This window comes from Condylura cristata, unplaced genomic scaffold (assembly GCF_000260355.1).
Source record: "Condylura cristata isolate star-nosed mole 26May11 unplaced genomic scaffold, ConCri1.0 scaffold00006, whole genome shotgun sequence".
Taxonomy (NCBI): Eukaryota; Metazoa; Chordata; class Mammalia; order Eulipotyphla; family Talpidae; genus Condylura; species Condylura cristata.
The window spans coordinates 25,916,643-25,931,735 of NW_004567107.1; the positions used below are offsets into that span (position 1 = coordinate 25,916,643).

The following is a 15,093-nucleotide window of genomic DNA, read 5'->3' on the forward strand; positions in this document are numbered from 1 at the left end:
TGCATGTCACCTGGTGAAATGCCATTGTGGTTCTCTGCAGTGGCCACTGTAAGAGAGACTGTGGCCACTGTAAGGGAGACTGCTGAGAGCTTTCATCAGGGTGTAACAGGCAAAGATTGGGGCTGCAGCCCATTCTCCATCTCCAAGATACTGGCTCCTAAGTCCAGTTAGCATCTGAAATTGCTAGTGTGAGTCTAACTTCTCATCTCCCTTCAATTCATCCTTCTCATTGTTGTAATTTTTTTTTATTAAAGATTTATTTATTCATACAGAACTGGGGTACAGGCCAGAGATGCAGGGGCGGTGAGAGGATTCACCAGAGAGTGCGGGGAGCAGAACAGGCAGAATGACGAAGTACACTGCTGCGGGGAGCAGAGGGCGGGGAAGAAAGGAGAGGTCTGCTGCGCCCTTGTCAGTCCCCTGACTAGGGATTGAATTCGAGCTGCAGTGGTTGTGGATAGCCTCCCAGTGCTGTACCCTAACCTGTTGCACCACCAGGGAGGGCCCTGTGAGTAATTTTTCTAACAAAATGATCACGACTCTGCCTCGTCATCTCCAGATAAATCTACCCTCCCTCCCCGCAGTCCCTGTGGTTTCTTGCCTCCAGTGATCGGCACTTCTGTTCCCTGTGCTTCCCAGCCTGCACCTCCTCTGCCAGGAGCACGCCGCCCCCCCCCCCCCATGTACCCAGAAGCTTACTGAGGCTTCAGGTCTCAGCTGGCTCAGGCTTGCAGGATTGAGCCCTGTGTGTGCTTATGTTGCCACGTGCGTGCCATTCACAGTACTTACCTATTACAATGATTGCACTTACCTGAAGGCCGGGTCTCCCAATAATGTCACATTGGGTGTTAGGACTTCAATGTATGAATTTGGGTAGGAGTATCCATACTTGTTTATGAGCTAGATGATAAGGCTTTTATTCTCTCGTGTATCTACCACCAGCTGATTTGAGACCAAAGAAAATGTGCATGAGTCAGGATTCAAATACAGTTTCTCCATTTTTCTTACCCCTCCTGGCACTTTTATGAAATTGAAATTGGGGGGGGGGGGATGAGGTTGACAGGAAGTGCATTCCCAAAAAAGTGCTGATCACTCTTAGATACTGTACAGGAGCTGTGATGGCAGCAAACCACTTCTATAGTTGTTCTACCTTTTATCAGAAGCAATTCAGTTCAGGTACTGTTCGGGAATCAACTAGTCATTTGGTTCAGCCACTATCAGCAATTATTTGTGCACTCAGTAAATATTAAAAAAAAAAAGTGGGACTGTACTTAATGTGATGTTTCCTATTTGTTTCAAATGATAATGAAAAGCTCATTTCTCTCCCAAGATACAAATCTAGTAATAGGTGGCTCCTGTCTATAGTTTTCTCCTTTCCCTCCAGAAGGAAGCCTCAGGATTTTCTTTACCTCTTTCATAGTTTCCTAGGGGAAGAGTGATTAAACAAATTGCCAGGTTTTCTTGGCTCCTCACTAAAAAAATATTTTTAAAAAGGACAAACAGTAGGAAAGATGATTATGTGTGGAACCCAATTTTTTTTTATTTGTAAATTATGTGTAAAATATGAAAGTGAAGAGTAAAAAGAGGGGTGAGGGCTTGGTCTTGTAGATAACATGTTTGATCTGCTTTGAGGAATCTAAAGCAAACGGAGGGCTAAAGGTGAGAGCTTCTCAAAGTTTCTGCTTGTCCAGTAGTTTGGAAGCAATACTAAATATATTTGAGTTTATATTAACTCAAAGTAGAGAAAAACAGAATCCCTAATAATTTCAACTTGTGCCTTTTATAATTTTCTTGTTTTATTTAGCAGATTTGCCTTCTGTCTGCTCAGGATTATAAAACTGCCCTTTTTAGGACAGATCATTTTGAGTTACAAGATTCTTGACTTGTGGGAAACATGGAACGTTTACTGCCTGAGACGAGTTCTAGTTAAAATGTTAAAACCTCCCAGTTCCCTGCCACGGTAGCCAGGCTGAAGTAGATCTGCTCTGTGGCCTGTGATGTTGGTCTCATCCTCTGATCCTGCCAACATAGGGACTCCTGGAAGACAAGGGACTGCCTTCTGCTCTTTGCATCCAGACTAGAGGTTCTTGTAACAGCCAGTGAATGATGATAGCATCGCTGCAGATACATTCTTCATCACTATTACTCCGTTTCTGAGACTTCTGAGGAATTTGCCTTTTAAAAATTATGGGGAATATATAGTGTTTCATTAATATGACATTCCTGAAGAGGAAAATTTGTAATGGAAAAAAAAATTGGTTGCTTCTGGGAAGAAGGAAGAGGCATGGGGCAATTTCCTGGGGTGATGGTAGTCTACCTTGATAGGGATTTGTGTTACACAGCAAGGGTGTGTATTTGTCTAAACTTAGTGAACCATGCAGTTAATGTGTGTATACTTTGGCCTGTGGAAATATTACAAGAGAAAAATACCTTTAGTTAATGATATGTTTGTTGCTAAGGATTTTTAGAAGGATGGATATTATTTCAAATATATCCAAAAATTAAGGTGGGCTCTCTTCCCATTCCCATTGTAAATAAAACTTCTTAAAAATTAAGGTGAATTGAAGTAGAGAAGTAGTTAACATAAAATATAGTAAAATAATGATAGATCCTTGGTGAATGAATGTCACTGAAATTCCTTGAACTTTGCTGTGTGTTTAAACATTTTCATAATAAAATGTTCAAAAAATACAGGGTTTATCACAGTATTTTATGTCAACAATATATTGAGGAGCTGTTTAATTCTTTTAGTATGCCTTTGAGTCCTAGGATACTGCAAAAATACTTGCTAGGAGAGAAAACAAGCCTGTGGCATTGTACTTCCTCTAGCATTACATGGGGCAGCCACCACCCTCCTCAGGCCTGGAGTGGGACTGAGTAGAAGAGGCTTGTCTAGTACTGAGCAATTTGCACATCACATTCTGGTTTTATGGGAACTTGAAGTCAAATATGGTGGTGGTTCATTTAATTCATTCAGCAAATATTTATTGAACAACTATTCTGTCAGATCCTGTACCAGGCACTGGGAATACAAGAATAAATAGATAGGCCCTGCCCTCAAGGAGCTTACAGTCTAGCATAAGAACATACAGCACCTCAGAACCTAGTGAGAAAACTTTCTGGTGTCTAGTATATTATCTGAAACACTCCAAATTTGCTGAAAATGTGAATCTGAAATTTTCCAGAAAGCAGAGTTTGGAAATGGAAGATACAGTGAACCTTAAAATTCAAATATTTAACCTTTAATGTAAAAACCATGAAATATAAACAAGGAAGAAATTTAGGAAAGCTACAAATACTTTGGACCGAATTTAAATTTTAAAAATTATTTTATCATCTCTAAGTGACATGTTCGTTTACAGTGACATATATACATAGGTGTTCATGAGATGCTTTTGATAAAACCCTTATTTCTGTCACTAATTCATTTACAACTAAAGAGCAGCATACAGGCAAATTTGAGATTTTTGATAATTTCCATTATGATTTGGGTGAAATTCTTAAGAATCATCTTTAGGGTATAAATTTTGGTACAGTTTTATTCTGCAATGAAACTCATTAACCGCATAATTTAGCCATATAGTTCAGTGGTTATTGACCAAGCTTAATATAAAAAATTATCTGGATTTCATTTTTCATTGTTTTTCTTTTCTCCTGCACTTTTTTTTCCTTAAAAACATGAAAGATACTGTATAAATACAGAGCTTTTCTTGTTGGTTGGCTGTATTTTGGTAAGGAATATCCTTAGCTGGTAATATCTTTCTTTGTGGCAACTGAAAAAAATTACTAGCCTAGGCTTTATCTGGGAACTTATGTGATCCAGAAGCTTATTGTGAACCTATCAAAGAGTTGGCAAGCAACCAAAAGGGTTCTCAAAAAATGTGCACCCAGAGCCTGTCTAGCTCTCCAAACACTTAGCAGGCTCGGTTATGTCATGTCCCAACTCACAATGGATGAACACACTTTCGAAGGAAATGGGGAGCCTGTTAGATGCAGGCAAATTGATGCTGTGGTAAAAGACAATAAACTACTAAGCAGATTAAAGCAAATTTTAAGCAAAAGAACCCCAAACACCAACAATCTGAGGCAAATGGCTATATATACCTCAGCGCCAAAGGAATCACTATATAACTGATATTAACTCATTTGGGTAGCCCTTTACATCTCCTGAAGTGTTTTGCACACATCAGAACTTACTGGATTTTTGTAGTAACACATTATGAATATAATTTTTACTTTTCATCATGAAAAAGTGAATTATACTGAGCATGCTGTTTAAGAAGGCAGGGAGGTATACTATTATCTGAAAGATCTGCATCAAAAATAATTACAAGTTTTAAATTTTGGCACTTAAGAGATACGCATTAGTTATCCAAAAATTCATATGTGGTTTTATGACCAACACAGGTCGTTACTGAGTGAATTTTTATATCTCAGTGACTGCTGGTCATTAAATGGGGATGATTGTCATCAATAAGTTATCAGACTATTTCCTGTTAGATACAACCTTAAAATATACTTAAGGTTGCCAATACCATATATTCTGATAATATGAGAAACATTAAGCATCTAAAGGATTTCAGAGTGTTTTTCCTATATTGCACTTTCTACAAGACAAACCTTTAACAATGATACAGTGTCATCGTGGTTCTAGACACAAGAGCAGGGAATGTGTGATTTATCTTTTCCTTGCTTATTTTACTAAAATTTTTGGTATAGCCTCTTCTCGGGGATGTAACAAGAAATAACAAAATATACAAGTTCTTTGGGCTTCTAAGAAAAAAGACCACATACATCTTAAAGGACCAAAAGAGGACTCCTCTGCATTAGTCACTTCATTTTGACAACTGAAATAGGAACTACTATGTATATTTGATGTTCCTGAACTCATTCAACATTTCCATAAACATACTGTTACGCAGAAAGCTTTAAAAAACAATTATTTATACAGTTACCAACAATTAGTTATACTATATTACCAAGTATAATACATTTACCAATTATCATGAATAAAAATGACTAAATAAAACTGAGTAAAACCTATCCAAGTAGATGTTATACTAAGTGAAATAAGACCTTGAAATTGTGAGGTGTAATTGCCCTAGCTGCATGGCATTCCCGATGTCCTTTAATTCTTTGATTTGATTAGTATCCCGATAACTTTTATTATGACCACACTTCAAAAAGAGGACAGTGGTGGTTTCGTTGAGTTTGCTGGCTATTAATTTTCAGTTCTCATCTGTGTGGCTCTACTTTGAGTATTTATCCTCCATTTTTCCTGGTTTTATAGCTACTTATCTTGCTCAAGTTCTGTTAGTTGGGAATGGACTGTATAACTGCAGTTTATGGTATTATAATGGAAAGTGTAAATCTTACATTCCTTTTCATGACATAGAAGGTATACCAACTGTATACAAAGAACTTCTAAATGATGCCAATAAAGTAAATGAACAGGCCAATTTCCCATCCTTTACAAATTAAAGGGCAAGACAGAGAATAAGCACAGGTTTTGGACTAAAACAGACCTGAGTTTGAATCATGCCAAACACTGCCCACTCCATTACTTAAGGCAAATCGCTTAACCCTTTGGGTGCTCCATTTCCCCTGTATCAGTGCCCCAGGCTCACACCTTGACACATGATCTGCTTGACAGTGATTAAAGAATGATGAACTGCATTTAGAGTTGGACTGTCACATAGAGTGGGTCTGTCACATAGAACCCTCTCCAAAGGGGATGAAATTTATGGAATTTATTTTTGACTATTACTACTATTATGGTAATTAGATGCTTATTTTTGAATGGTAATGTTATGTGGTGTTTTTGCCTCCAAAACATTTTTTCTTTTTTAAGTAGGCGTTTTTAAAGAAGTGTATGGCAAACCTGTGTTTTCACTGTGCTTTGTAGTAATTTTTTTCAATGACTAAAACATTTCTACATTTAAATATTTTTAAAATATCTAATTATTTTATAAAGTTTGTCCTACATCCAGCATTGTTCCTAGGGAGGCATAACCTCTACACATATGTGTGAATGGTTTTTCAATAGGTCTTACAAAGAAATGTCATTTTTATTCATGCAGTTGGGTTGCTTAAATATTTCTGTGAGATTTTAAATACGTCTTATGGCTGGAGTTCTCAGCATTTACTCCCATGCCTTCTCTTTTCAAGATATTGGCCAATTTAAGGGTATTCATAATAATACAACTTAAACACAAAGTGTTTGTAACTCATTGTTCAGTTTCAACAGAGAGCATAATACAGTACAAACTGCCCTGAGCATGGAATTAGGAGATTTGAATTCATGTCCTGACTCTGCCACTGATTTTGCTGGATGACCTAGGGCAAGTCGTTAACTTTTCTTATGTCAAATAATGAGATTGATTCCATTTTAAGTTATTTTCTATCTCTGCAATTGCTTACACTTTTTTTTTTTTTCAATAATTTTTCACTTCTGGGAGTTGTGTTAAGCACCTGATAGGTACAGAAGTACTTACTGATTTCACTAAAGGTAGTATTTTTCAAACTGACCTAGGGACTATCTGAATAAAGGATACTTGGGGTTTATGTTAATACACTTCTTCCAAGCTAAACCAGAGCCTAGTGAAGGCCAGGCCTCTGCATTTTTCACAAGTTCCTCAATGATTATAATGTACCCTCATGTTTGAGAACCACTGGCCTATGAGAATGTGATCATAAGAGGGAAAGACTAGCCCATGGCTTAAAATTACTCCAGCCTCAGGCAAAGCCCTGCTACACACAAAGCCATCCACAGTGAAGGAGACCAGAGAAAGCTGCTTAAACTCAGCAGAGCAGTCAGCAAGTGTTGACTTCTGCTTGGTGCTTTTTACTTGAGTGTTTTGTAATGAAGCAGAACAAAAGGTCTTCATATAGTTCTAAGTCTTGATATCCAGGACATTCACTGATTACCACAGTTATAAGAACAGCGTGAAAAAGACTGCAGTTCTCCCCTCACAAATGATAAGAGTTGAACTTGTGCCAGCTAGTTCAAGAAAAGATGAGTAAAAAACAATCTCTTTACTCTTATTTCCTTTCTAGCCCAATACTATAAAACATCATCCTGCGTTATTAAAATAGTGTGGCAGAAAACACACCTAAGTCATACTGTTCGCATCACTCTGGCCACACAGTATACTAATCTAATAAACAATCCTCTTCTGTACAATAGAAATGACCAAAGTCCATTCCTTCTCCTCTTTACCTTTCTGATGTTGACAGGCGCAAGATACCAAATAAGGATACATGCTGAAGATTTTTAAGTTTACACAAGTAAATTACAAAGAGGTGGTCATATTTTTTTCCTAGAATTTCAGAACAAAATCCCTCTTGTGAAAAATATGTATAATTTTAACAAGAAGCTTGTTAAAATGACATTTTGTTGCAAGACTATGTAACAGTTATGAGAATAATGCCATTATCTGTGCTCATTCTAGAGAAATATAACAGAAACTTTAAAAGGCCAAGTACACTGATAAGTGAAGATAAAATTTCTTTTTCAAAACCAATATGCCAACATCAACTTCTGGGTTTTATTCAATATGACATCATGGGTTTCTACTATCTCAGCTAATCTCCTGCCAAATGGCCACCAAATTCACACCAAAAAAGAAAAAAAATGAAGAGGAAAAAAAAATAAACTTGACAAGAGCTACCATGCAAAATAACCAGAAGAACTGAAGCTTAGTGGCACAGATCAGCAGGAGCAGAGGAATGCTGCAAAAGATGCCGCTGCATAGAGTCTAACTTGGCGATGCCCCTACGATGCTGGACGACCAAGTACTCAGGTCGTAGTGTGTTTATGGACCCATAAGAACCAGGATCTTGACCCAAACTTATAATAAGATCTTCAAAAGAAAGTACTTCACCTAAATTGAAGTAATTTGTAAGTCAGACACCAGAAGAGTTCCTTAGTTGATGTAAGTTGTGCCTAAAACTTTGGCTGATACAAAGAAACCCGTCCACTAAGGCACCCTGAGGCAATCTGACAGTGTGTTGGAGAGAACTTTGTTGTCAGTACCACATCATTATGAGAGTACAGAGAGCGGATCACCCGCAAGGGACTGGCTTCTTTGGGCAAACAGTCAATAAGTTCACTGCATTGTTTGTCAAATCCCAACAAGCGAATCCCATAGCCATGAGGGGAAGAAATCATTCGTCCATCAGGGCTGAAGCAAAGTTCTTTGATATAACCCCTGCCTACATTGGCTTCTTCAATGTAATGAGTCAGTCGTAGAGAACAGCGAGGTGAGACAGGTCGCACAGGAGCTCCTTCTTGGAATTCATAGACACAAGTCCACTAAGGGTGGAGAAGAGACAAAGTTATTGAGCTCCAAATAATGCTACAGAGTAGCCCTAACTTAAAAAAACAAACAAAAAAGGCCAAAGCCATTCAGAACTGCTGAAGCAGAATTACTGCAAGAAATCACTGAGATGTATGCTACCACTCTCCCAACTAATAAAACTTGTAGGCCCCATACCTCCTTCATAAGCTAAGAGTATGCTATAGTGTGATATTTTGAAGATTTTTTATTCCCTGAGGCAGCTGTGACTTATGTAGTACTATTTTTTCCCTTGAAGACAAGAACAATCTTCTTGTTTTAAAAATTCTACAGTCATGACAGCCTAGACCTAGAATACCAACCATCCTATACCACTGAAAGATCCTTCTCTCCATATTTCTGGACGTGTAGGCTTTGGAGCAAGTGAGATTCTCAGAAGACTCCTGCTTTACAGAGTAACAATCATAAAGTTATCTAAGACTTTCCCCCAGTCATCAGTTTAGTCCTTTTCTTTCCCAAAATTTCCCTGATTTTTTAGAAAAAGGATAATACTCAATTCCAGTGTAGCTGGAACACCTCAATCCCATTACGTTTGCTATATTAAGTTAATTATTTACACTGAGATGAAGGACGCAAGAGTTAAGCTGGACACAGGCTGACTGATGACTGCTTTAAAGTACTTCTCTACTTGCCACATTGAGGTTGGAGAGGAGGAAAAAAGGTTTTCAAGGAAGAGTGATACCATGTGCACATATGGCACAGGGGACTTGTTCAATCAGCCCTGTTGGGGGGGGGGGTTGCTGCTGCCTGTACCTCCTGATCGTCAGTATTGCTTGAGCACCGAAGAAGAGTGGCCCAGCCTTTTGGGTGCAACTGTAAGGATGTGATGCAGTTTCCACGGTCTCTCTCGCCAGGAACTTCAGGGGTTAAGACTTCAAGACTGTTGCGTGGTGCAACTCCTGAGACACAAGAAAGTAAGGACACAGAATTTATTTTTATCACAAGACTATAAGCTCAACAAAGCTTTGGCATCCACCACCATGCCTTCAATGCCTGCATTCTCTTGTCTGCCCTAACACAACCACATGTAACAAAACATAGTGCTACTCAATGGATGGGGTGTGAGTGTGTTTTCCAGGAAGGTAATATAAAGAGAACTAAAGAACCCAAGTTCTTACAGCAGGGATCACCAATGACCTAGTGCTAAGGCATTAAAGCCGATCTAAATTTTCATTTAGATCTTTTTAAGAATAAAAGTTTTGAGACATGAAAGGAATCTAGAAAATTAAAAGGTAACAATTCTCATCTTAAATCTGGTGTTCTGTAGTCCACAGAAGAAAACACTTGGAAGCCACAAGGACCACATTCATGTGAATAAAAGGCTAATGTGTGTGCAAGGTGCAGGACTTTTGGCCAGAATAGAAATCATTTATTCCACAACTCCTCTGAGGCTGTCAGATATCACTCAGATAAGAAAATGGTGGCACAGAAAGCCCACAGGCTGGAATTCACTCATTCCCTTGTATATAAAAGTTATCTGTCATAGGTGTCTCATTTAATGCTCATGGCAACTTTGATTTGAACCTGCATTTTCCAACTCTTTTCTCTCTAAACTAGACCATACAAAGGCGAGGAAATAAAACCAAAGCTCAAATTCCAACAAAGAGGCCCAAGATGTTTAACCCCAGACATTCTGGTTAGCTTCATGAAACTGATAAGGGGTAAGGAATAGCCTCCTCTGTTAGCTTTTATTCTTGTGGATTCAAACTAAAGTTTTTTTTGTTTTTTTTTTTTTTTGTAGAATATGCTATTACAAGATTAAAAAATCCTTTTATACTTTTTTTTTAAAAGATTTATTTATTCATACAGAACTGGGGTACAGGCCAGAGATGCGGAGGGTGAGATAATTCAGCAGGGACAGAGTGGGGAGCAGAACAGGCAGACTGACGAGGTGCACTGCTGAGGGGAGCAGCGGGCGGGTCAGGAGAGGTCTGCCACGCCATTTGGATCTCCTCCGGGGCAGGCAGAGATCGAACTCATGCTGAAGTGTCTTAAGCTTCTTAGTGCAGTGCTTTAACCTGCTGCGCCACCAGGCAGGGCCCCTATTATACTTTTATAAAAAGTATAAAATATGGCCCTCCCTGGTGGCGCAGCGGGTTAAAGCACAACACTGAGAATCTAAAGCCGCTTCCTCATGAGTTCGATTCCCGCCTGCCCCAGAGGAGACCACATGGCGTGGCAGACCTCTCCTGACCCGCCCGCTGCTCCCCTCAGCAGTGTACTTCGTCGATCTGCCTGTTCTGCTCCCCACTCTGTCCCTGGTGAATTCTCTCACCCTCCACATCTCTGACCTGTATCCCAGTTCTGTATGCACAAATAAAATAAAATCTTTAGGGCCCTCCCTGGTGGCGCAGCGGGTTGAAGCGCTGCACGGAGAGTCTGAAGCCGCTTCCTCATGAGTTCGATTCCCGCCTGCCCCAGAGGTGACCACATGGCGTGGCAGACCTCTCCTGACCCGCCCGCTGCTCCCCTCAGCAGTGTATTTCGTTGATCTGCCTGTTCTGCTCCCCACTCTGTCTCTGGTGAATTCTCTCACCCTCCACATCTCTGACCTGTATCCCAGTTCTGTATGCACAAATAAAATAAAATCTTTAAAAAAAAAAAAAGTACAAAATACTTTTACTTACCTTCCCTCTGTGAGGCTCTTGACACATGTTTCTCAGAAGATGAATTAGAATCACTATGATGACAAGGTGAACCAGAGACTCTAGGACTGGATGAACTTGATGAAGTAGTCAGATCTTGAAGATACAAAAAGTTCTGACAGTAAACCTTTACAAAATTCTGGTAGTATATCAATTTTTTGATAATCTGCTTAAAATCCATCTTGAATGTGGAAAGTGTAAGTCCACATAAAACTGGAAGGAATAGAGTTCTTTGAAGTTTCCTAGTCCTTTTTGAAAACCTTTTATACCAATAGTTTTCTTAATTGAAATAAAAATGAACACAAGAGCTTTTCTGATTCCCCATCATTTCTTTAGTGAAATGATCTATGAAAATTTAGCAGAAAAGGAAAATGAGCTTTTTACCCTGTAGGGTCCAAATGGGCTATTACTGAAAATACGAACAAATCATCTTAACGCATACTTCTATTGTCATCCTGAAATTATGTGAATACTATTTTTGAAACGTAGTACAAACTTTACAATTAAATCTGTGGAAAAATAAATATCAGATGTATTATTCCAAATAGCAGCCTCTATTTCATCACAGTTTTCTAGCAGCCCTGTGTATGTGTGGGGACTCCTTAATTAAATAATTTCCACTGATGTTATAAGATCAGAGTTTCCCTTAGAAATAAAAAAATATTCTGGGTTTTTGAGTCTAAAATGCCAACTTGTAAATCACTAAGCCAAAAATGACTTTTAGTACTTAGCCTACAAATACAAAAAGGCAATTCTGAATCTAAAGAGTACATTGACATAATTTTGAAATCCCTTGTTTGTTAGTAAAATTAAAATTTTTACTTTTAGCAGTGAAACTAGACAACTATAGAACAATGATACTGGCACATGCCTAAAGAAGTGAGCCGTGGGCATACAAAAGAAAGATTTCAACCATTTGAACTACTTTTTTTTTAAAGGTTTATTTATTTATTTATATGGAACTGTGGTATAGGCCAGAGATGCGGAGGGTGAAAGGATTCACCAGAGACAGAGAAGGGACCAGAACAGGCAGATCGACGAAGTACACTGCTGAGGGGAGCAGCGGGCGGGTCAGGAGAGGTCTGCCGCGCCATGTGGTCACCTCTGGGGCAGGCGGGAATTGAACTCATGCGGAAGTGGATTTAGCTTCTCAGTGCTGTGCTTTCACCCGCTGTGCCACCAGGGAGGGCCTGAACTACTTTGTTTAAAAAAAAAAAAAAAAGATTTATTTATGCGTATAGGAGCTGGAGTGCAAGCCAGGGGTGGGGGAAGGGAAGGTGAGTGAATTCACCAGAGACAGAGTGGGGAGCAGGATAGGCAGACTGACTGAAATACGCTGCTGAGAGGAGCAGTGTGTGAGACAGGAGAGGTCTGCTGTACCATGTAGGTCAGCATCCTTAGCAGGGGAAGGAATGTGTGGCTACAGATAGCTTCAGTGTTAGAATTAAACCCTTGTGCCACCTGGGAGTTTTCATAGCAGTTTATGAACACTTTAAGTTCTAGTTCTTATGATTAGTCTAGTTCTAGTCTAGTTCTTACGACTTTTCCCATGGTTCTTGGTCATAAGTACAATATTATAAACAATGGATATGTTCCCAGACCAGCCCTCTTTTCCCCCTTAAGGTAAAGAAAATACAGTCTCACTCACATGATGTACATGAAATTGGAGAACACATGTTTTTCTGAGCCCTAATTTAACTTAATTCTACTGGAATCAGCAATAAAAGAAGAAACAGGTCTTTAGCAAGAGGATGTTTAAGACTCATAAGACAGCACTAGCTACCTGTGTCTGTACTTCTGGAAGTCTAGAATACAGACTTAAAACTAATACTGTTTATTAACTGTAACCTAAAAGTTCTGCTGGGTTCCAGAAAGACTAAAAACAGATGATACTACCTGGGACATCACTATTTTTTTGAGATATTGTAGATAGCTTTGTTTTTACTTCTTGGGGGAAAAAACTTCTCACTGATTTCCCACTCGCTTTTAATTTTCTTCCCCCTTTCTTGCTATCATTCTCAAACTAGACCACTCCCATGTCTGAGATTCTTTGGAAAATTGTTTTTCTTTAATTGAAAAAGAAAAGCTTACCTGAACTTGATGTAGTTCTTCTTGCTCTCAAAATGGGATAGCTGCCTACTTCTAAAGATTTGGTTAAGTCAAGATCATGCAAAATCAAGAGATACCCAGAGGATGTTGAGATCAACATTTTGGAACAATCTGGTGTTAATCTCATCCGCATGAGAAAACGAGTGTGGAAGAATTTCTTATGTGGACACCCATCTTCGGTACACCTATAGAAGAAAAACACGACCCAAACTTATCATAAATACAAGGACTCAATTATAGTCATACTTTTGACCTTCTATCTAGAATTTACAGCCACAGTATACTCTCATACACAACTAACAAGTTTTTTTGCTCACCATTCCTTTCTCTCTAGGTTAATCTCTTCCTCTGAAGCACATTTCTAAAAGTATTACTTTGAAGTAAACTCACTTATTATTGTTTTGAAAATATCCCACTCTTATATTTGGTTAAGATTTAGCTGAGCATGTAACCTTAGGTTGATGGTTAACTGTTTCTAAATAAAACGATAACATTACACTAATTTCTGGCTTCCATTGTTGCTATTACACTAGTTCGTTCATCTTTTTCTCTTCTGGCTGATCTTTTCATCCTCTTTGGAGTATATCACTGTCCTCTTCTATGTGTAAATCTGGATTGTTTTCTATTTATTGGAGTTTATTTGACTTTAACTCTTAAGATTCATGCTATTCATATGTTCTGGAAATTTTCCATTTATAACAATTTTACCTCTCACCTATTTTCTCCATCCTTTTGGAGCCCCCAACAGATGTCTGAAACATCACATCTACTATCCTTGTCTCAATTGTTGTATTTCTTCATTCCCTTATTTCGCATTCTGGGTAAATTTTCAGTATCTATCTCCTGACTTATTTTTAAGCTATGTCTAATTTGACTTTACCAATCAAAAAATATTTCACTAAAATTTTAATTTAAATTATGGGGAAATTTAAATTAAAATTTTAGTGAATTTTAGTGAAATATATATATATATATTACTTAAGATACAGATAAAATCACTACAAAAATTTCCCTCTATTGTCTAATCTCCAGCTTTTTGTCAGTATCAGCACTGGCTTTTGCAGTCCCTCCTTGACTTATTTCATTTTTTCCTTGTGTTCCTTTTCCTGTTTCCTTGAGGTCTTTTTCTCTTCATATAGGCCATCTCTTGAAAGTCTATATTTGGGTTAATTTTTCTTTGCATAATCCAAAGAGTTTTTCTTTATATTACCCAAAGATAATATCAGGGGTGATCTTACACATTTTAGCTAGTTTTCCCCAAATTCTGTCTTAGGTACTGATGCCTTCCCAAGGTGAAGGATGTCAATGACCATTTGTTTCTTCTGAAACTGTCAGTTGGTCATGAACTTCCTAGTGTGGATAGTTATTGTATCATTCACGAAAGCAATGGATTTTTAGGCCATGGGTCTCTTAAGATTTTCTGTATACAAGATCATATTTTCTGCATGTGAAGGCGCACATTAGAGGAAAAACAACGGTCCCATTTTTAAAGCTGTCACATGCACTGCAGGATGTTTAGAAATTCTGATCTCTGTTGACCAATTGTCAATAGAAATCCTTCCCTTTTCTCTCATGGTAACAACCAAAATTGTGCCACAATTATTTCTAAACAATCTCTTAGGAATCAGTACTAAAGCAATCAAGAATTACTCTTTCAATGCAGGAAAACAAAGTGCAAAAATGACAAAATATTCACAATGGAAGGATCAAAGAATGAAATAAATTACAGTTCCACAAATAATTAGTTTCATTAAATTATAGAAACCCATAAATCAGTTTTCATCATTAACTATACTACTTTGTCTACTTTGCAGTTTTGTCCAGATGTTTTAGTTGTAATATGTAACTAAATGAAAAGAACAATACTGAATCACCTCTTAAAGAGATATGAAAGGTAGGACAGAAATTTACCAGTACAAAAATATTTTTTAATACCAGATGGTTTCACTCATAGCAAGAGTATAAAAGACCAGGGGAGAAAA

The 15,093-nt window shown here is 38.1% G+C and overlaps 1 protein-coding gene and 1 pseudogene across 1 annotated transcript in view; both read right to left on the reverse strand.

Moving 5' to 3' along the window:
* Window positions 1-7,489: 7,489 nt before the first annotated feature.
* Window positions 7,490-15,093, reverse strand: part of DCAF10 (DDB1 and CUL4 associated factor 10) — a 28,943-nt gene continuing 21,339 nt past the window's right edge. Inside the window, exons 4-7 of the mRNA XM_004677500.2 lie at window positions 13,094-13,296; window positions 10,985-11,098; window positions 9,111-9,256; window positions 7,490-8,314 (exon numbers count right to left, since the gene is read on the reverse strand). Coding sequence (XP_004677557.1) covers window positions 7,946-8,314; window positions 9,111-9,256; window positions 10,985-11,098; window positions 13,094-13,296 — 832 coding nt within the window. The 3' untranslated portion in view covers window positions 7,490-7,945. The remainder of the gene's footprint in view (window positions 8,315-9,110; window positions 9,257-10,984; window positions 11,099-13,093; window positions 13,297-15,093) is intronic.
* On the reverse strand, window positions 14,126-14,505 carry LOC105853257 (annotated as a pseudogene).